Source organism: Parasteatoda tepidariorum, chromosome 5 (assembly GCF_043381705.1).
Source record: "Parasteatoda tepidariorum isolate YZ-2023 chromosome 5, CAS_Ptep_4.0, whole genome shotgun sequence".
NCBI classification, from domain to species: Eukaryota; Metazoa; Arthropoda; class Arachnida; order Araneae; family Theridiidae; genus Parasteatoda; species Parasteatoda tepidariorum.
The window spans coordinates 88,295,183-88,318,389 of record NC_092208.1 but is presented as its reverse complement, the minus strand read 5'-3'; the positions used below and the strand labels follow the sequence as shown (position 1 = coordinate 88,318,389).

At 30.1% G+C, this 23,207-nt stretch overlaps 1 protein-coding gene across 2 annotated transcripts; it reads right to left on the bottom strand.

Annotated features, from left to right (window-relative positions):
* Positions 1–3,630: 3,630 nt before the first annotated feature.
* LOC107445404 (cuticle protein 10.9-like) lies at positions 3,631–22,741 on the bottom strand. Of its 2 annotated transcripts, XM_021144496.3 has the most exons (5): positions 22,671–22,741; positions 16,147–16,212; positions 12,857–13,316; positions 5,404–5,454; positions 3,860–3,945 (listed from the first exon to the last, which is right to left on the bottom strand). In XM_021144496.3, the coding sequence occupies exons 1-3, from the start codon at positions 22,680–22,682 to the stop codon at positions 12,864–12,866; spliced, it is 531 nt and encodes a 176-aa protein (XP_021000155.2). In that variant the 5' UTR covers positions 22,683–22,741; the 3' UTR covers positions 3,860–3,945; positions 5,404–5,454; positions 12,857–12,863. The 2 variants fall into 2 exon arrangements, with proteins under 2 accessions (XP_071036857.1, XP_021000155.2); XM_071180756.1 differs by lacking the exons at positions 12,857–13,316; positions 16,147–16,212; positions 22,671–22,741 and adding an exon at positions 8,385–8,654 and having other exon boundaries at positions 3,631–3,945.
* Between the last annotated feature and the right edge of the window lie 466 nt (positions 22,742–23,207).

Below are 23,207 nucleotides of genomic sequence, written 5' to 3'. Positions count from 1 at the left end.
CCATCGTTATGAAAAGCAATTTCCAAAATAAACATTTCAAACACATTAAATTTATCAAATAATAATAAAAAATTAATAACAAAAAATTTAAGTGTAAAAATACATCATAAGGAAGTGTAATAAAAAGAATCAAAACAAAGTAAAAACCTCTGTTTTTTTTTTATAATTACATATTGAATTATTCTTGGGGGATATTTCCGTATCCTGATCTGTCGTGCCAACTACAATAGCCAAGGTGCCAAATAAATTTTAAACTTGCAATTGAAAAGATAAATAAATAAAAGCCCATGTAGATGTTTGCTCGGCGGTGGCTACAAGTTATACCTTTCGAGCTGGTCCCTTTCTGTGATGTATTTCTTAGTGTCTCGCTCACGCTGCCCAGAAGTTGCCTAGACTTGGCGATAATTCTGCTACAGATCACGATTCGGAAATATCCCCCAAACAATTGCCTAGCTCTGTCTTCGGTGCTAAGCAAATCCCAAATTTGAATCATTTTGCAGTTGAGGAAAAAAAAAATGGTATATTTCAACACGCTAAAGAAAATTAATTCGCGTAGTCAATGATTTCACAGTATAATTTGCGTTTATTGGAGCGACGGGATAATCCCAAGGTACCACAAAACTATTTAAAGTGAGGCCACTGAAAAATTCTTTTGAACACATATCGATTGAACATATTCTTTAAGGTAATTAATGTCACTTAAAAGTAAAAAGTATGCAGTTATTTGTACATCACACTTTCGAATTACAAAACAATAGAAATTTCGCACATTTTGTGTTATTTAATAAATTTAAATTATAACTGGTTTTCAACTTACATACTTTTCTAAGTAAGTTTATTATTTATTTTACTGCACTTTTATTATTTATTTTGCGAACTATTTTACTGCATTAAATTACTTACATTTTAAATAAATCCTTGAACTAAATTTGTTTTGAATATGATTTGTTAAAACTTATTTTATCTTTTTCGATTTTAATACTATGGATTAATCACTTTACAAGAAAACATTTATAGAGATCGATAGATACGAGAAAACTATGAATGCGGGTTAGTTTAAAATATCAAAAAATGCCTTGGAAGTGTATTAAAAGTAATGGAAAATTAACAACTTTACATTAAGTATAAGTAAAACATAATTGAAAAAATTATGTATTTAATGTAATAAAAATTTAGAATGCAAAAGATGAATAAACTTATTTATTTAATTAAAATGGTTTGAAACTTCCGTTTGAACACACTCGTTTCTTCTCAATAGAACAATAAAATTTGGACCTTTGTTATAAATTGCTGTTAAATTTCGAGAAGTTAGCACAATTACAGAAAGCTCTTCAGTGTTTTAAAGACTTCGATAAGGCCGGGATAGCCTGGTCGATAGGGCACTGGACTCATATCCGAGAGTAAAGTGACTGATGCACGTTAAATCTGTCGAGTCGCAAAAGTCCTCAATGTTCCCATATCAAATCAATACCTCTGGGGGTACTGGATTGGAGATCGATCGTTCTCTGATTCAGGTCAAAATTACGATCTGTGGATGTATGAATGGGTGTGACTTTTGGTGTGGTAGAAGTCGAATTCTTGGCCATAGATGGCGCCCCTGGAAAACAAGAACAATCGCACCCCCTCTGCCTACACAGGCAGACGTCAATATAACAACAAAGACTTCAATGCCTTCCATAGATGCTAGCTTTGGTTGTGGTTCCGTTTTACTGTCTCCATCGGTATTACTTAATCAGCTTCTGCTAGCATTTTTGGAACTGACAGCAGCACCAGTTTACTTTAGTTGATATTGGTTTGCTAGACAGTTATAAAATTTTTAATGTAACTCAAATAGTTTTTTTTCTTCCAATTTTACATTTTGTTTTAAAACAAAGAACCCTGCATTGATTATTGAGGCTCCAAAGCAAGAAGTTGTGCGCTCCTAATTTAAGAACTCGATGTTTAAAAAAGATTAAATTCACTTAAAATTTCTGAACTAATAAGTATAATATTTTCTGCGAAGAGCTTAGCAATCATCTGAAACCTTATTTACGAATGGGCGTTGCTTATTTTGCTCTTTTTTTAGAGAAAAAAAAACTTCCTTTAATTGTCTACATCAGTGTATACTAGGATTAACTTTTGAATATGCTAACACAATTACATATTGTAGGTGCTTATCAGTTAACGCCATATTTTGTTTTAGTCAGTTTGTAATGGTTTATTTTGTAATAGGACTTTTTTTGGTTTGTAGAAAGACATTTTTCTTTTTAATGAGTAGAAGGATATTTTTCTTTTTAATTTGATTGTAACAGAAAAAAGTTGTGCACTAATATATGTTGATCATTGATCAAAACTTACAATTACGTTTGATAGTAAAATTATATAAGCTTTGAAAATTCTATTTTACTACCATGTTAAAAAATTAATTAGTTTTACAGATATTAGCAAAGTTTCTAAAGGGAACATATTTTCATTAAGTCTATGCGTGCTGCAGCGAAAATTTTCCCTTGACACACATGCCGTGAGTTGTGCATCTTAATTACCATTTTCATGCTTTGTAGTACATTTGTCTATCAAAATAAGTAACGATTTCTTGCGTATCGTCTTTTTTGTTGTTATTGTTAATTTTATGTGTTTTATTTCATATTATTTATTTAAAGTATATATATTTTTTAATAAATTTGTGTCTGCTTTATTTTCGCCTCAAAATTACAGGGAAATGTATCTATGGCAAATGGATACTGAATCAGAGATCCGAAATTCAGTTCATTTAAATTATTTGACATGTTCCTAAACCTAATCGTCTAGAAATACAATTTAACACCATCCATTTTTATTTCTTTTGAATTTAAAAAGTCACGGAAAATGTCTGAAGCACTTTGAACGGAATGTTCAACATGATTTTTGTCACCTTGATGAAATCCTAAACCATAACAACTGACAATTTGTCTCTTATATTGTTTTATTCAATAATCTTTAACGGTACTAAAAATTATATTTAAAAATCCCTCAACAAATTTACCAAATAGCTAAAATTAAAGTTAATTTTGTAAATAAATTTTTTTTTTTTTAAATGAGCCATTTGTTAGAATTGCTTGAAAAAAATAAATGTTTTTTAAAAGAAAAATTTTTACTTAGATTAAATTTAACTGAGTAAAATAAATTTTTTTTAATAGAAAATGATTTAGTTGATTCTTTTTTTTAAAAAATTATTTGAAACTGGAAATAAGTTTTATAAATAAGTTTAATTAAAATTAAAATTTTTCTCTTTTTTGATTTTGAACGTAATATAGTTTGTCTTAAATAAGAACTCCTCCAGACATTCGTCTGAACCTGTTGCGGTGACTATGGTAACGAGGTTATGACTATTTCAAGTAGGGGTGCGGGGTCCCTGTTTTGGAGTGGTTTCGAGTCTTCTTGGCGAGAGAAAGGGAATCTCTTCAGTCTATGGTGTTAGTCCTAGAGTGCAGCCACCCTCCTTAAAATGCGCCATTCTTGTTTCCATAGCACCAGGCGGCCCCAGACTTTGTGGTTGGAGGCGTTCTTAGCTCAGACAAACTATACATGTGTTGTAAAAAAAAAGAAAGAAATATCTGTAATAGTAAAATAATTCGTATAAACGTGAAAAGAACACAGGAAAAGAAGCAGTGGTTACTATATACAGATTTTTATTATTTAGCCATGTAAATGATGAAAGCCTTGATGATAATTCGAATGTCCACTATAATGTAATTTGACGTCAGCTGGTTCGTTGCCACTCAATCCAGGTTCATTAGATTTGACTTGAGCTCTGAAACCATTTTGGTCAGCTACATAATGAACTTCTCTCTGCACTCCTCTCTCGTCGGTGAAGCCGTAACTTCCCTGAACCTGACCGTGACCATCACCTCTTTCCTTTCGAAACTGCGCCGCCCCATGATCATCTTGGAAAGCATAGCCGAAGTTGTAAGGCAGGGGCTCCTCCAGCTGAAACAGAATCGAATAAAAATTTCATACACATTTAAACGTTTTCAAATATCCTCTATCTGTGAGTGTGGGGCGCCAAGCAAAATGTATGTAAATGAACTTGTATGACTTTTTTTTTATCTCTGAAAATTTTTTAAGAGTGAACTAACTATTTCTTTTTTTGTAATTTTTTAAACATTTTATGCTATTATTTCATTTTGATCATTACAAATTATCGTTTATTTGATGTATCAAGAGCAGGGAGTTCGGAATGGAGAAATTTGTATTTATTTTTTTAAATTCTTCATACTTTCTAATTCTGCGAATTTGATTTCTGTAAGTAGTTTCTAGAAATATATAAACTACTGGGTGCTTATCAATTATAGGGATGATGTGCTGTCGCCAAAACGAATTGTGTTCCGATAAGTACGAATTTTAATACCGTGATGCATTGTTAAATGTATCGGAAAATATGTTCCCGATTTAATTAATTTTTATTATTTTTTAATTCGTCAATGTTTTCGTCATACTAGTAAAATTTATCCGCACCCTCTGAATGGTGTTCAATAATTATCGTTACATCACGATATCTTTTTTATTTATGTTATCGTTTTTTTTTAAAACTTATTTGAAGTTTTTTCATTGTTCAGGTGGAGCAGGAAGTTATATTTGTAAATGTGTTAAATTTTCTAATATTTTAATATTTGCAAATATGTGATAAAATATGTACTTTTTGAATGTATACTCATTGGTTTTATTTGCGTCCAGTAATGGCAAAAAACCCAAGATTGTTTTATATAGGACATACTGTATATATAGACTTCTGTCTTTAGAAGCTATGTTATCAATCAATATGATTGATATAGTTAAGGAAGTTTCCGTATTTTTGCTGAAAATAAAATTAAGCCCGAAATTTTTATATTATTAAGAATTTTTTTTTTTAAATACTTGTAGGATGACCTGTGACGTCTTAGAAATGCAAGGTCTTGGTCAAGTCCACCTTGATTTTTTAGTAGACAACTGGATTTTGTCAGTTTCTCCTCGTTTTTTTTTTACATTTTAGAAAATACTCTAAAATTGAAATGTTCTTGGAAAAATTTTATTTCATTATTTTTCTTTATTATTGTGTACCTTTGTATACCTTTGATGGTAATATATTGTCACTAAATGATGTGAAAATCATTTATAGTTTAAAACTTAAAATTATAAATTTGTAACTATTTTTTTTAAAAATATAATTTTCATTTATTTTTTTCATTGAAAATTCTCTGCCTTTCAATCACTTCAAAAGTATTCATTTTTTCTTAACATAATAATTTTTAACATATGTATCAATTCAAAGTCACTGTTCTATACTAAAGTATAGTATTCAAAATAACGATTTTAAAATTGAAATAAATGTTAAGAAAAATTTCGCTTTTTAGTTCATTTTATAACAAAAGCAAGTTTTAAATATAACAGGATGTAGTCAATACTTACATGCTGACTAATGACTAGGCAGAAACAGCACAATGAGATGAATAGAAGAACCTGAAAATGACATTTTGAATATTAACAGATAAAAATATAAGTTGTACAAAAAAATTTATTTCACTTTTTTTAAAAATTTTTATAATACACAATGTTTTTTTTATTTATTTTAATTAATTTTAAAAGTATTTAGCTATCTGAGACATATTTTATAAGATTAATATGCTAATGAATAAAATGTCACTAATATCTATATTTATGAAAAGTAAGGTTTTACTATACTCGGAGATGCTCCTTAGACTATCGCCAACTTGTTCGCCAAGATTAGCAATGTTGTTTCATTTAAGGCAACATGCCCATAAACATGTAAATAAGGTATAAATCGATATTTCCTTGTTTACTGCTCATATTAAATTACATGAATTTACTTTTAACGTTACTTTTTTGTTTTATTTTGTTATAAAATGCATTTCATTTGGATTTTATGTTTTAATTATGTTGTTTTCGGCGCCAATTAAATGGCTGGATTTTACGCGTCTAATACCGGAGAAGAATAAAATAGGTATTCTGAGAATTCTGCTTAAAATAAAAATATAGTTTCAGTAGTTAAAAATTAAAAAAAAAAGAATAAAAAATTTATTATGAATAAAATGTTAGATGTACCTATTTAAAATATATCGATTTTTTGAATTTAAAAGCGAACAGTAATAAAATAGATACGGGTATAGTAAACGCGGCTTTATGCCTAATTTTTCCAGTTAATATGCATAAAAATAAATAAAATGAAACCAACATATAAACAGATGGAATAATGATAATGATTATTTTAAAATTAGTATTGATAATTCATTGTTCGAATTAAAGTTGACTTTTTTTTTTCTCGTAGCATTAACTAGATTTTGTAAGAGCCTCTCTCCAATTTAATGTGCACGTAATTTCTACAGACACAAAGTTCTTAATATTCTCTCTTTTAATTACAAGTGGGAATCGCTTTCTGATCGCCATCGTCCGTTAATCGCCGAAAATTCCTTCCAAGTTCTCATGCTTTTCTCCTTTCACTTAAGTTTTTCCCCAATTTATATGTCTTGATATTTTCTTATATTTAATAATGACTACGCCCGCTAGTATTTATTGATCCCCAATCCCTAAGCTTTAAAATTTAATCACTCCAAATAAATTTGAAGTTTAAACATTGTAAGATGCTTTGTTCATAATTTCGTTTGTGTTTTCTGAATAAAATAAGAGAAAATTATTTTTCTTAAACATGCCGGATGGTCAGCAAAATTTGCTAAATAGTGAAAACGTTTGAGAGGTAACAGCGGCCTCTCGTGACCTCTTATCTCAACACTCCTCTAGGGTCCAGCAGTGTCCTCTATTTTTAAAAACTTAATTCAGAATTTTAGATTTTTTTTTAAAATTGCGCATTCAAAAACCCGAATCTGATGTTTGAAATTAAAAATGAATTACTTCGTTTTGTTTGATCTGGGTTGAAACGAAAATTGGAAATTAACAAAAGGTATCAAATTTATACAACTTCTAAACTTTATTTACTTCATTTTGTTTTTGTATACAAAATATGTTTACTTCATTTTCTGTAGTAAAGTTAATTCTGTAAAAATTAAAAAAATAATTATCGGAATTTAATAGATCTATTCTAGTAGAATCGAAAAAAAATGTTTGAAATTTCTTACTCAAGAAATCGAATCAGTTCCTTTGTTAAATTTATTTACCTCATCTCATTTCACATCATCATTTCATTTCATCTACCTCATTTTCGTATTGCAAGGAATACTAAAATTCGTTTACATAATTATATTTGCAGACTAATTTTGTAAAATTTAAATAATATATACGGAATCTTATGAATATGTAATATGGAAATTTCTTACTCAAGCTATCAAATTTAATATCTTGACCAGGTTGAATAATTTTCTTCATTTTGATTTATATTACGAAACACACGTAAATATGTTCATATAGTAAAAACGATACTATGATTAATTCCGTAAAAAAATAAATAATATTAATGACATCCAAATAAATCTAAAAAAAAGTCAATATTCTAACAAATACTAAACTATGTTCGAAAAGTTGATGCTAAATTGCAAATAACTGCAAAATATAACCTATCTCCATGAAATCTAAATTAGAAAAATAATATAGAATGTTAAATATCTTTATACTATTTTATTTTTTTATTACAACAAATTATGAATGATTCTATAAAAATTAAATAATATAATGGAATCAAATTAAAAAAAACAACAATACGATAATATCGAATGATAAATTTATTTACAGCTACTATATTTACTATTATTATTATCATTACCAATTTAAATGTTAAGTTTATCTTTCTAATTTTTATTTTACGACAAATACATAAAATCGCATAGTAAAAATCTTATTATGAATAATTATATATATATAAAAAAAAAACAATTTTAATGGAATATAATTACATATTAATAAAAAACACTTCGATATTCGAATAAATATTAAAATATATTACATTAATTAAAGCTGCATAATAAATAACTCTTAATAATATCCATGAAATTTAAATTTAAAAATGTTAAATTTGTTTACTTCATTCTTTACTTAAGAAAAAACAGTAAAATATGTTCGGATAATAAACTCTGTATTATAAATATTTCTATAAAAATTAAATAATTTAAATATAATCTAAATATAAAAAAAAATAATTCCATGATGTACGATGCATTTATCGACTACTACTTTACTTCTATTATTAATTATTATTATTATTACCAACTCGAGTGTTAAATTGTTAAAATTATTTACTTTATTTTGTTGTTATATTACAACAAATATCAAAATATTATAATAATTGCTACAATGAAAATTATTTTGAAAAAATTAAATAATATGGATGGAATCCAAATAAATAAAAAACGACACGATATTTTAATTTAAAAAGAAGAAGAAAAGAAAAAATTCTTAAACATGGATGAAGGTGAGGAACATACCTTGTGGATCATTTTGTTGTTGTTTCTTATTGTTGTCATTACTAAGACAAGTGTTTGTCTTTTATATAAGGAGGGATAAATAAAGGAAGTGAGCGGCTCCGGGTACTTCAAAGCTTCCTTTTTTCTCGATTCATTGAGCTAATCGTTGGGTGACAACTTCCCTTCTTTCTTCAGGAAGTCTTATTCTTTTTAATTATTCTTTGTCAAGTGCATGCTTTGTCAAGTGTTCTCAAAGAACATTTTAACTAACGTAGAAGAAAAAATTAGATATTCTTCAGCATCATTGACGAGATAAAAAGAAAGTTAGGGGGGGGGCAATGAAAAAAAAGATAGCTCAGTTATTAAACTTACCTCTCCAAAACATGTCATTGTGTCAAAAATGTATCTTTACCATGTAAAAAAAAAATAATTAATAAATATTAATCACAATATTTCTTTAATTATGTTTATTTTTTACAATTTAACGTAGTAACGTACAAAATTTTTTTAAAATATGCCATAACGAAATTCGAATTTGATCGAAATCGGTCGAGCAGTTTTTGAGGCATATAAATTTAAAAATATAACTGTTTTGAAGATGGAATCTTAAAGAGCGATTTTTTTTTCAAATATTAGACTTTGAAAATTCTAAATTGAAGTTCTCTCTTGAAAAATCAACTACTTTTCTTCGTTCTTCTGTTTGTTCCGTAAAGTTTTATATTTTAAATTTCAATTATATTGTGCTGTAATCACCACCCGTCATAGATGTTTTTAAAATTCATGCGAAAATGATATCGGAAAATTATACTCATCAAGAATCCCAGATTATTATTTAAGTGAGGAATAAATTAAGTCTCTACTAAAATCGAACATATCACCAGTGAAGAATGGACTGAAAACCTTTAAAACCATCTTCAACTGTTTGATGCAGATTTGATTGTTAGAGGTATCCCTAACAATCATTCGAGCTCTTTGATAACTTAATTCCCATCTTTCCTCAGTTGCATTAAGGGAGCATTTTTATTTTTTTCACCTTTCAATTTTAATTTATTACCCTGAATGTAAATATTTTTTTAAATTTAATTTCAAACAAACATTCTAAAAACATACATTAAGAATGATCTTCGAAAGATCTCATAAAATAACGTTCATTTTTTTAGCGAATAATATACTATTCTTATAACTGTTGAGTTTGCAACAGTTAGTTATGATTGTTACGTTAGGCTTGGCCTCTCTTATAAAATAATAAATAAAATAAAATAAGCATATATAGAAGCATAGATAGAGTAATAAGCATAGATAGCATAGATAGAGCTATTTATGCTTATTTTGAGAATGTCTCAAAAAGTTACAATTTTGCGAAAATGAAAATCGTTTGTGAGCTAATTTTTTAATGTTGGATAAATTACTGGCTCATAATCATTGTCTAGGATCATAAATTGATATTCATTAAAGGATTTTAGTAATTTTTATTGAGTTGGGATTAGCCCACTAAATTTATGATTTTTTAAAAAGCCTAACAAATATATTTTTTAAATATTTAACATCTTTTTACGTAGCTCATTCACCAAGGAAAATAAGAAAATAAAATCAGTTTGAGCGCACTTGAGGCAAAGCTATAACTTTAAACTAAATATATCATCTTACCGTAAAGAATTATTTGAACTTTAGAACGCATAAATAACTTAAATATATCAACGTTGCCAACTCTTGAAACAACGTTGCGCAGCCTTCTTTTTGCTTGCTTTCTTAAAACTTATTGAATAAAAACTATTGTTTTGCTTTTCGTAAAATTAGAGTTTGCATAATATTTAAATAATACTCTCTGTTTGAATTTTAAGAAACTGATGAAAGAATAATAAATATTGTTTCATGCAGACGATTTTCTTTTACAGCGAAACAAAAGTAAAAATTCTTTATCTCTCATTTGATTTGTTAAGAACATGCCAGCATGAGATGCACCATTTTTAGTGGTTCCATAAAATCCAATATGACACGTCAAATAGTTGCTTCTTTTTCAAGAGTTCTTCTTATTTATCGCATTGTGCCGCCAAGACTAGGATTCCAGCAAAACTACGAAGCTATAATAATTTTTTTTTAATAATTCTATGATATATATCGTAAAATATAGCACGAATTAAATTTCGATTTTTAAAAGCTTTAATATTGTTTTGAAAGCATATTTGTATAATTTGATAAAAAAATAAATAAAATGGAACTATATGCAGTCGCGGAAGATTACTTAAATCCTATACCTCAATTGTCTCTTCTTAGCTTGCAACAGAGTATAAACCTTTTTTAAAAATCGCCAATTTGGGGAGATTTTCCACCTAGATTAAAATTATCAAAATCAATGAGTCAATTTTAATGTTTGCACATGTATATGATGCAGTGTTAGAATAACCTTTTTAGTGTTTAAAAATTAAATCGCAGACGCTTTTCGTTTTCACCCAACTGTGGTTTTTCTCCACAATGATGTTAAGCGACATTTTCAAAAGTAGTCTATACTCAGTTGCAAGTTAAGAAAAGACCATTGCGGTAGAGGATTTAAGTAATCATCCGCGCTTGCATATAGTTCCGTTTTATTCGATTATCAAATTATAAATTATATTTTCAAAACAATACACAATAGCTTTGAAAAGTTAAACTCGTCGGACAGAAATTTAATTCGTGCTATCTTTTACGAATATATCATAGAATTATTAAAAAAAAGATTATAGTCTCGTAGTCTTACTGGAATTCTAGACTAGGCGACATATTTTGATAAATAAGGAGAACATTCGTTCTTGAAAAAGAAGCAAGTATATGACGTTGCGAGAGCATTGGATTTGATTGGACCACTAGAAATGACGTGTCTTATGCTGACATGCCCAAATTAGATGTGAAATAAAGAATTTTCACTTTTATTTTGCTGTAGAAGAAAGTCATCTGCCAGAAACAATATTTATTATTCTTTCATCAGTGTGAACAGAAAAATGTACATTGTTACGATTTTTAGATACAATTTTATTAATTCTTATAACTTGTTAATTGATTATTCTTGTTAATAGTTGTTACTATTGTCATAATAAGAAAGCAAGCAAAAAGGAGGTTCTGTAACGTCGTTTCAAGAGTTCGCGACATTGATATACGTTCGTACTGGGAGCTTGGCATCCATTTGGCGTGCACTTAGATGCAAACAGGCTCCCTCCATAGGGATGTTTTTTTTTCAAAATTTGCTACAGAGTACAGACGACGCTGACTAAAGATATGCATGAACGAACAGTCATGGATAATTCGCATCAGTTACGAATTTTCTTTCTTTTTTTGCGTTATTTTATGGGTCACTCACGACAGAGCTTTTGAAACATGACTTTGAGCCCGAATAATTTTTTTACTGTAAGATGGTGTAATTAATTATAGCTTTGCACAGTGCTGACTTAAAATATCCTCAGTGGTAGAATGGTCATGGCTTAGAATCTCCTTGCCGTCATGCAACTGTGGGAGGTTTTGTGGTTTTTCTCTCCATAAAACGTAAATGAAAGTTAGTTCCACAAGAAAAAAAAAAAAAACTCCACGAAGGAAGGCAAATTTCTCCCAATGCTTCATTCAGGAGTTTCCTTGTCTTCTGGATTGGATTCAAAATTACAAGGCTACAATAGTCGTAAACCCAAAAATTGGGCCAGCTATTCAACCGACTATTATGAAATCACTTTCATGGTTCAACGCCATTTATAAAATAAAGTAAAAAAATTACTTTTATGGAGCCGAGAAGCATCAGTAGACTGAATGTTCTCCTTCCAATGAGGTGGCAAATATTCGAATCGCAGTGAAATGAAAAACATCTTTAAAGCAAACTAAGTTAGACAACGTTAAAGAGCACAAAAATATTATTTATTTTTGTGCTCTTTACAATATTTTTGTGCTCTTTAACGTTGTCTAACTTAGTTTGTATTTTAGCACAAAGGTCGCCCACTTGTGTATTTACATCTTTAAAGGTTAACGTTGTACAATACCCTGCATTATTTCAGAGAGTGAATTTAAACTTTCTAAATTACCATATTTTAAAATACTTTTATAGTTCGACCCTGGTTATAAAATTAAAAATAAAAAACACTTTTTGTACCGAGGTAGCTCAGGGCATTAAGCGTTCACCTTTTAGCGGTGTCTGGTTGATATGAATTCTGCACTTGGCTCACGCTGACCACAGTGCTGACGTAAAATATCCTTAGTGGTAGACGAATCATGGGTTAAAATCCCTGTGCTGTCGGACTAACTATTGGAGTAACGTAAATGCCGTTTAATTCCATTAAAAAGTCCTCCATGAAGGCTAGTTTGTCCCACTGCTCGATACAGGTGTTCCCTTGACTTCTGGGGTTTGTTCAAAATAACAAAGGCTACGTAGTTTTACATTGATAGTCGTACACTTAGAATTGGGGTGGCTGCTCAAAGCCAGTTGTAAAATAAAACGAAATAAAATTACTTTGATGCACGCAATAATGAAATACACATACTTATATTTTAGACGTGTCCTCCGTGTCTTTCACCAAACTTAAAATATGAATAGTTCTTTTTGTTGGATTTCTTATTCGCTCGACCTTTTGGCGTTCTGCTTTCAACGACTTGATCCTGTTCATCGTCTTCGTAACTTTCTTTCTCTTCTTCGTTTGTTTTCTTTTCTTCTTGCTCGTGCTTGTGTTCCTTATCGTGGCTATAATCGTGCACCGTATCGTACTCAGAGAGGAGCAGGACATTAGCCGGACTGTCGTTTGCCGTACCGGGTTCATTCGTTTTTATTTCAGCTCGAAATCCGTTCTGGTCAGCTATGTAGTGAACTTCTCGGAATATACCATCAGGTCCGAGGTAACCGTAACTACCTCTCACTGTTCCGTCCTGATCCCTTTCTTCTTTCTTGTAATGAGATGACTGACCATCTTTCACATCGTAGCCATAATGGTAGGGTGATGGATTAGACTGAAATAAGAGATTCTAATTAATTTTTTTTGTGGGAAATGCTTTTTTTTCAATATTTTAAAAACTATAAATGTTCAAGAGGAGTTGAGAGTTATCAGGCATTCCATTAAGTATTGTTTTTCCTTCCACATTTTGGGAGATTATTTGGTTCTTTCTCCAAGGAAAATAAAAAAAAAAGTCACAGTTTAATACCACAAGCAAAGCATTATTTTGTTATTTGGTAAAACTTCATTTGCTTCAAAATTATTTTCGCCCTACCGACGGAGAAACTGTTCATGGCAAATTCTGTTTCACCTCTACTTGTATTTTTAAGTAAATAAGTGCGCTCGGACTAACATAGAGTAAACCACAGAGTTTCAAACGCTGAAACGCTTTTCAACAAAGGATTGCACAGGATTATTCCCTACTGAGTAATCCTGCCATAATTTGTTTGTATTTGGATACTTTTAAGAACTATTTTAAGCACTTGGAACTCCATGGTCTACTCAGCGTTATTCTGAATATGAATATACTTATTCCTTAATTTAAATTTTTAAATACCAATGGAAGTGAAACAGAATTTGCAGAGAAGGTTTTCTTACGCTTTCTAGCGCCCTCTTAAGGTGAAAAAAGTCAACTCATTTCACGCAAAGCACTCACGAAAAATAAATAAATAAATAAAAAGAAGTTAAAAGGTACGGTACTTTTGTCGCACAAAGCTGCACAGTAGGCTAGTGACGACGGTCTGGGAAACATTTCTGAGGACAACATACATAAGTCATATCCCGTTTTACAGGGAGGACACATTCACACATCATCCATCCATCCGCAGATCGTCGACCTGTACCAGAGCACAATCAATCTCCGGTCCACTCCCCCATTGGCATCGATTTGTTATGGGAACTTGGAGGACTTTGTGACAATCCCGTTTTGTACTCGGGGAGTCTTCAGCAGGCGGGGATCGAACTCACTGCCTCTCGGGCATGGGCCCAATGCCCTACCAGCCAGGCTATACCAACCTTTAAAAAGAGAGTTAAGACAACTATTTTGTTTGAACTTCCCTGCTCTTTCACTCTGTGGCTGCTGTTTTGAGAATGTTAAGGAACCTTAAAAATAAGAGTTCAGGAAATGAACGGAGGGGATTTATTGAAAAACCTGTAGAGTCATTAACTCTGCAAGTTTTGAAGGGTTTTTAACTTACCACCAGAAACTACAGTTTCATGAATTTCCCACACTCTTCCCATAGACGTTGCAAAAACATTCTGAGGATAGAGCAATCTCAGAACAACATGGACGTCTGGTGTGTCTTGAGAATGAGTACCTTGTTTTGAACGCTTGAAACACGTCGAAACAAATGAAGTTTTTTCCATCGACAAGTATATCTTACCGTTTAGTTTCTTGGGATTATTCATTGGATTTAATGTATAGAATTATCGCTAGGCTTTCGAACAGACAAGTAGCTTTTATGTTTTTGAAAGAAATGTTAAACTTTTTTCCTAATTAAGCAAGATTTTGCAATCTAGGTGAGACTGCCAGTTGGCCGAGTGGTTAAATTGCCTAACTGCGAAGACAATGAGACTGATGGTTCGAATCCCGCTCAGGGCATGGATATTTCTATATGTATTTTTTCTTCTGTTGTATGTGATGTGTGAATGCGGTACGGATGGAATGTGGTGGGGATGTGTGAATGTGGTACCTTATGAACGGGTATTTGTGGTGTGGGCAACGTTGCTCGACTCCTTTTTGAAATCCTTCTTTGGTTCGCAGGTGCCCACCGGGTAACGATAAATGAGCAACATTTCCGGCATTTTCTAAGGCGAAGAACGAAAGTTCAGTGCCTGTCGTTATTAAAAAAATCTAGATGAAAATTATTCAAATTAATTAAAAAATTCTCAATTCTGAGTCTAGATAATCCTGTTATAGAGTAACACGAAAAGAAGAAAACGCTTTCACAAAACTGTTTGGCTTTTCTTCCTCTTTAACTGCATTTTCATAATTAGTGTAGAGGACACACTAGTTTACTTGTGTTTAGTCTGCTAAAAATTACGTTTCTTAATAGACTAAAAAACGTAGTATGACTTTTCTAATTAACTTTTATAGCTATCGAAAATCTTCCATCCCAAAGTTTTTCAAAAGTGATGCGCTTTACTATCTCCTCATTAGTCTACTTGAAAAATGCAGTTTTTTTCTTAATTCATTCAGAATATTTAATCATTAATGTCTGTATTATTAATGATTATGATTCATCTTTTATTTCCTTTTTACACTTTAAAAGAGCAGAGAAATAAAATTTTAAATATACGACTTTTTTTTAAAATGTGATAACACAGAAACTAATCCACCGATTTGGCCAAAAGTTTGCATTTAGTCATTTAAAATCAGATTCTTGAAAATGAAAAATCTTATACCATACAATTCAAAATGCTTTGAACTGTTTATAAATAAAATAATAAAAATAGTAATTGTTTAGTTTTTTCTTCAGGGAATTCTCGTTGAGAAAACGAATTTTATAATTATGTTCAAATTTTTTTTAATTTACTTAGAAAGTTCTCGAAATATGGCGAAATCCTAAAAAAGTAAAATTAACATTAATGGTCCAGCATTTTAAAAATTAAAAATCCAAATTCATCAATAAAAGTACGTTTATGAAGTGAAATAGCATGTTTATGTCGGATACCGTTACTTAAAGTATTGTCTACACTAAGTAATTAATATATTTAAGGTTAGAACATGGAGATTGTGTCCTAGTATGTGAAAACTCTGCTCACTAAGCTAATCAGAGTGTTTAATTTTTCGTTTGCGCTCTGTACATAAAAACTATCATTAAAAAGATAAAAAGCAACCAGCTTACTTGTTTTGTTCCTTCTGCATGGTACACTATGAATGGAATTAATAAGAAAAGACTAGACAACAACACCTAGAAATATACAATAAAATTCTTATATATAGACATCAGAAAAAATAATTTCAACCAGTTTGAAGAATAACTTAAGTAAAGAAAAAAAACTGAAACAACAGTCTCTTGTCGACCAAGAAGGTTTAAGGCTCAGAAATTGTGTACTCAGGCAAGATGGTGGCATAGTGATTAAGGAGCACCAGACACATTTTCGATTTTTGCTCGAAGATTCTTTGATTTTTTTTATACGGGGATAAGTAATATCGAATAAACAATTGTTTGGACTCTTTGTTGCTTGTTTTTAGTCCTTATGTTTTTCTTGCAACTTATAATTTATCGCTTTAGCCAACTGACCAAAATCAAATCTTTTTTTTTTTGGCCAACAGATTATCCTCTTGCAATAGAGAAAATATAGTACATTAAGAGTCATCAAAAACAGAGTTTACAATGAAATAGAATCAGAATAAGATAGATTGCAAAATGGAACATGACTGACGAAATTTTTTTTAAACTTTTCGCTAGTTCCATTCCGTTACAGGTAAGTTCTTCAAATTTGTTCAACGTTTTATTTCCAATACAATATCAATAAACTGAATCAAGTTTCTAAGAGCTAAGGAAATAGATTCCCGATAGCAAGAATGAAATAATTTTTATGAAATAATTTTTTTAAGCGATTCGTTTCATAATGTTTATAATAATGGATTTTTAAGAATTTCATTTATTTATTATTTGAAAAACTAACAATGTGATATTTAATTTAACAAACCTGGCCGGATATTAAGTATACATTTATTGGAATCTTTTAAAATGCATTTCATAAATATATTTTAAAATACATATATTTATTTGACTGATTCGAAAAAGTAAGTCAAAAAGCCATAAACTTTGTAGAATAAAGTAGATCTAAAGATGTACTTCATTTGTTTCAATAAAAGAAATAAACTATTTTGTTATATTATTATTCTTACAAAATGTAACTTTTTTCCATCAATATATTATTGATTTAACAATTTTATTCCTAGTTAGGCTAGCTAATTAATAAAGTTGGCTTATAAATAAAATAACTAATGAATTAGTTTTTTTATTTATAAGTTAATGAGTCAGCACTCTAGAAATGTCCAAAATTTTACATTGTTTTGAATAATGACAGTAAGCAGCAAGTTAGGCAAAAATTTAGAATTTGAAACAAATCTTTTTTTCTTTAATATCGAGATATAATCAAAAATTATTTACACAAGTTCAGCGTTCAATTTAAGCGTCGTTTATGCAGTTTTTCAAAGTCTTTTAATTGTAGAAATTGCTGTGTGTTAAAAAATGAAGATAAAGTTTCTGTAGTGAGTAATTAAATTGATAATTTTTTTCTTCAAATTTGTGCATCATTCGCTTTTAATACTAAACAAACTGTATTTATCTATTCAATTCCATACTTATTTTTCTTTAAAGACATTCGAGAGGTTTTTTGAAAATGGCTAAGTGGGATTTTATCTGTGCATGCGCACGCGTGCGTTTATAAGCGAGAGTTCCTTTTCTCTCTCTCTCTCACACCAAATCTGAAAGTGGAAGAAATTTCTGGTGATAAAAATGCGATGAATTCTTCTCGCACCATTTAAAAAACGATATTAAGTTGGATTAGCATCAGATGCTAGTTTAAATTTGAGAACAAAATTTGTCGGAAAGAAAACGAAATTTTGATGGACATTTAGTTCTGTTAGGAGTTGAAAAAAATTAGAAAAATTCTCTCATAGCTGTTCAGAGAATAAATAATATTTATGTTGCCCTTATGAAATCCAAGGCAGAACTCTTGTTAACTAGTCAGAAAGGGGTCAAAGTTTTAAATAACTATAAAATCTCAGACGTTATGTTAGAGATAAATTTTTCTTGTGGTTTTCAAGGAAAAATTAAAACTTATATTTTTCTCAGACGCAGAGCTGCAGTTAAAATTTCAGTACTTAAGCTAGTTGGAAAGTGGTCGAAAATTTTGATTAACGAAAAGTTCTAATACGGTGATAAAATGAGGATAAACTCTCTCTGTAACAATGATACCATTGAAACGTTCATTTTCATCAGACATAGAGCTATTAAAGATATTTGAGTGCACTGGCTAGTCAGAAAAGGATAGAAATTTCGATAGAAAAATTTCGTCATAACAAATACTTAAGTAAGTTAATGAAAACGCAGTAAAAATAACAAAAAGTTTTTATAAACTTGTAAATTTATTTATAAAGTTAGCTTTTCTTTCCTTAAATAATGGTAATAATTGGATTGGCTCTGTCAAAGCGATTCGCATTGATTGCAGAATTGATTACTTTTTATAGAAATTCTGAAATTAAAATAAATAAGTGATAAAAATACCACCATTATAATAAATAAGAAAGTTATTTTTTTTAACAGTTTTAAAAGTTCTACGGTGATCAAAAATCTTTCCTTTTGCGATATCCCTAGGATAAAATCACTAAGGGCACTTTTTTTTTAGAATTAATCTTCTAATCTATCTCGTCAAATTACTCTTATTTAATAAGGATTTGGGTTCAATCTGATATACCGACTTTTCTCCATTTTGATATTTTTTTATACGTCTGCCATTCATGTTTGAATACATTGAAATCATAAGTCTAAGAGGCGATCAAGGTTAAGTAACGAATCGTGAAAAGTGTTTGCCGAAAACAGAGTGAGAGATAGGCGCTACGATTCACTGGCGAAATTTTATCGCGGTTGATGGTTCAAAAAGATGGTTTTAGAAAGGATTATACCTCTGTTGATATACTGAAATATACAGAAAAACTTGTGCTTTTTTAATAAGGTGGTTTCCAGTGGTTGGCCTGGTTGGTAGGGCATTGGACTCGTGTTCGTGAGAACGGGAGTTCGAAGTTCCTTGTCTTCTGGATTGGGTTCAAAATCTCAAGGCTACGGAGTTGAACATTAGTAGTCGTAAGCCCTAAATTGGGTCGGCTGTTCAATGATGGTTATAAAAAAAAATTAAGGTGGCTCAGGGTATAGAGTGCTCGTTTTCCAATGAGATGAAACGGGTCCGAATCCCTGCAATGACGGGTTGTTTCTAATTCAGCACCCGGCTCACACCGACCATAGTGCTGACGTAAAAATATCTTTAGTGGTTGATGGATAATGGGTTATAAGAGTCTTCTTGCAGTCAGGCTTACTGTGGGAGGTTTTCGTGGTTTTCCTCTCCATGTAGCGCAAATACGGGTTAGTTTCTTCAAAAAGTCCTCCACGATGGCAAATATCTCCTGGTACTTGATTCAGGAGTTCCCTTGTCTTTTGGATTGGGATCAAAATTACAAAGATGCGGAGTTAAACATTGCTAGTCGTCAACTGAAAATTCGGTTGGCTGTTCAACGATGGTTGTAAAATGATAAAATAAAATAACATTTCTTTAAAACAGTTTTTTTTTAAACTTTATTTAGAGCGAGTTTCCCTTCGTCCACTCGGTACAGTATTAAAATATTTTTGACAACTTCTCGAGCGCTTAAAATGTTGTACACGTCAAAATGTTTTCCACATCTTAAATCCCTTTCATATCGGCAAGGATGGATTCTTGCAACTGACATTAGGCCTTTTTTTAAAAATTCTTTTAAAATTTCATTTAACGTTTCTTAATACTATTTCTTAACAATTTGACGTCTTTTTACGGCCAAATAGAATTTATCAGCAATTATAATTTCTACCACGATCTGACAAGTTAAACGTGTTCAAAACTGAGCTGAAGCTCCGAAACAATAAAGATTTCATTCGTTTACTGAATTTTATTATTGTTATCATCCCTTTATTGCCGAGTAGATTTTATCGAAATTACGATCACTTTCCGTAAAGAAACTAACAAGACTTAAAACTAAAAAGAAGAAATTAATTAAAAAAGATATCTTAGAAAAAAGAGAAAATAATTTTATTTTTGTCAAACCTAAAATGAGAGGTGAAGGGCACTTTAAAATAATGTCAGGATTAAAAACTAGTATTTTGTCTTTTCCTTATGTTAGAATCAAGTTATGGAACAAGTTTTATCTTTATTTGAATTTGGAAAGTTATTCTCGTTTTAGCTATTGTTATTAATCTAAAATTAAAAACGAAAAATGTTTTATTTCTTAATGTGATTCGTTTTTTTCGGATTTCGTTGACGGTGCCTTGTTTGTACGTGGTTTGACAGTCAATAGCATAGTTTTGGGGTGGGTTTGGGGAACAAACCCCCCTCCGAAATTATATATTACTTAATTAATAAATATATAATTTCGGAAGGGGAGAACATGTAATCTACCGTAAGCTAATGTAATGCTTACGAGACGATGTGTGAACAGGCTTAATATTCTATAAGTATAACGTAAGCGGAGTGATACACCGGAGATTTTCTAAATAACTTCAGATTTAAGGAGGCTTATTATTGTTTACATTCAGTCAACCATTCATATATATATATATATAGTTTAAGATAATTTTATTATTATTATTTGTGTCATATTTCAAAAAAAAAAATGCCCAATGAGGAAATACTGTAAATTGTATTTAAAAACGTGATTTAAGCCCAGTATGACTATCTGAATTCTGCTCTCTCCTCTCCAAAGTGAACCCAGTGGTTGGAAAAACTACATTATTTTTGTAGTTAACTACAAGTACAACTATTTAATTACAAATGTAGATAACTACAACTACGGCTACTTTTTTTAATGTAGCGACTACGAACTACTTTGCAGATGTAGCCACTATTTCAACTACTTTTAGAAGACGAACTTGGGTAGAGAATTTAATTTATACCCATTTTCAAAATAGTTCGGAACAAAAAAATTGGCTTATTCAAACGTGATCAATCATCAAGAAATATTTATTCGCGTTCACATGAGTCAGTTTGTTTAACCATTTTTTTACGAATGGGTTCTTTTATTTTTCAACTTTTTAAGCTCGAACGACTTTCGACAATGAATATTAAATTTAACAAACGCTAGGGGGGTTGATCAAAAGGGAATTATTTAAATTATTGTTAACAGATGGTGATAAAGATTTACAATAGAGTGCTCGATTTATTTTGACAATTTTTCATGCTTTTTACAGAAAACAGGAAAAAGGACAAAAGTGAAATTTCTTAATAATTAAAAATATCCAAATAGAAACAATAGTGAGATGAAAAATATTATGTGCAATAAACTGTTTTTATTCTAATGGAGATGATGAATAAAATATATAAGTGACGGACACTGTATTCTATTTATGTTTATTTAATTGCCTATCTGACAGAATCGAATTAACGAAACCTTCGATAAGACAAAGTGTGTGTATAAATAAGCATGAATAGGTGAAAAAAATAAAGGTTTCCATACATAAGCAGTACATAACTAATACTTGCTTGTCAGAAAATGCATATTTCTGCATATTTTTTTCGCATTGAAATAATTGAAATCTGTCCGAACTTAGTTGATAGTTGACTGAACTTATGTGAAGAAATTATAATTTTTGACCTTTTTACGCATAGAATCTTTCAAAACTATTAAGTTTTATCTACTTTGGTTTCGATCTTATTTGATTTAATGTGAAAAAACACACAGGGATCAATATTTTTTGTATTTAGACATAGATTAATAGAGAAAATAGGTATAAGTTTAAAAATTTACTGTTTCAAAATTATTAACTGAATTTTAAAAAAGTCGATATTTAAAATTTAATTTCTCAGGAGTTACTTAACCGATTTCGCTCAAGTTTTGTATTTTGCTATTTAAAACTAGATGCTTTATAACTATTTTAAAAATTTATATACCTTGCAATTCGAAAGTTTTACGACTGTTTTTAAATAAATAATAAAACAAGGTAAATATTAAAAAAAATTATTTATTGCATGAAGTATCTTTGGATAAACGAATTTTAAAATTGTTTGCAATAAACTTCTCGAGACATGGAAAAATAGGCAAAAAATAAAATTAACATTAGAAGATCCATACTTTGGATCGCCTTCCTGACTCAACTATGGGAACCATATTTCCCAGTTTTACGACTTCCCACTATATTTTCGGGGACAGAAATCCGAATCCGCTGAAAAAAAGGTACGTTATGTTTATTCAGAGGAAGTACGATATTTTAGGTCACCCTCTCAAACCATTAAAACGAAATTCTAATAATGTTTGTTTTGGCTCACTGTACGTCTTATGAAATTATTACAGCTCACTAATTCTATAAGAAAGAACCTCTTTTAGAATTTAGATTCATTCTATTGATCCTCTGAAATCATTTCAAAAATATGTATATTATAATGCAATTTTAAGAAAATTCCTCTTTAATTGGAATCTCGTTTACCACATATGGCTCACAGACCCCCTATATGGCATTCCTTACTTATGCGTATTTGACTTGCATTCGGCCATATGTATGCGTATTCGACATGCCTTATCCACAACAATAAAGAAGAAATATTTGTAATGTTTCTACTATACTTTAAAAGAAATACAACTATTTTTGTATGTAATGAAAAGTGTGGGAAAACTCACCCTTGTGAACATTTCGGATGACAGTTTTTGTTAAACTGGTTTAAAACATTTTTCCCACACGGTTTATAACTTAAATAGAAAATAATGCATCGAATACAAGATAAAAGGATTTGTAGTCATTTAACGGATTTATTTGTATCCCTTCGAGCCAAAGGAAAAAAATTATTTCACTTATGGCGAATAGTGCACCTTTGCAAGAAGAGAGAAGCCTCAAACCCAGAGGCAATTATGCATATTTGTTACAAAGTTAGTATCAAACAAATTTAGAATTCTTAATATTTTGCTAATGGCAAATAGTTGTTGATCTCCTATAAAAATTCTATTTAAAGTTACTATTGTTTTTATGAAATTTTATTTCCTCTCAGTTCTTAGAGAGCAGGAAATCTGATGATTGGATTGATAAGGCACAGAAGAATGAATTTATTTCCTTTAAACTCTCATTTTGTCTTAAAAAAGCACATTTTCTTCAACACGATTAAGTTAAAACTTTGATTGCAATGAATTAAATTTAATTAGACGAGCAATTATATATATATA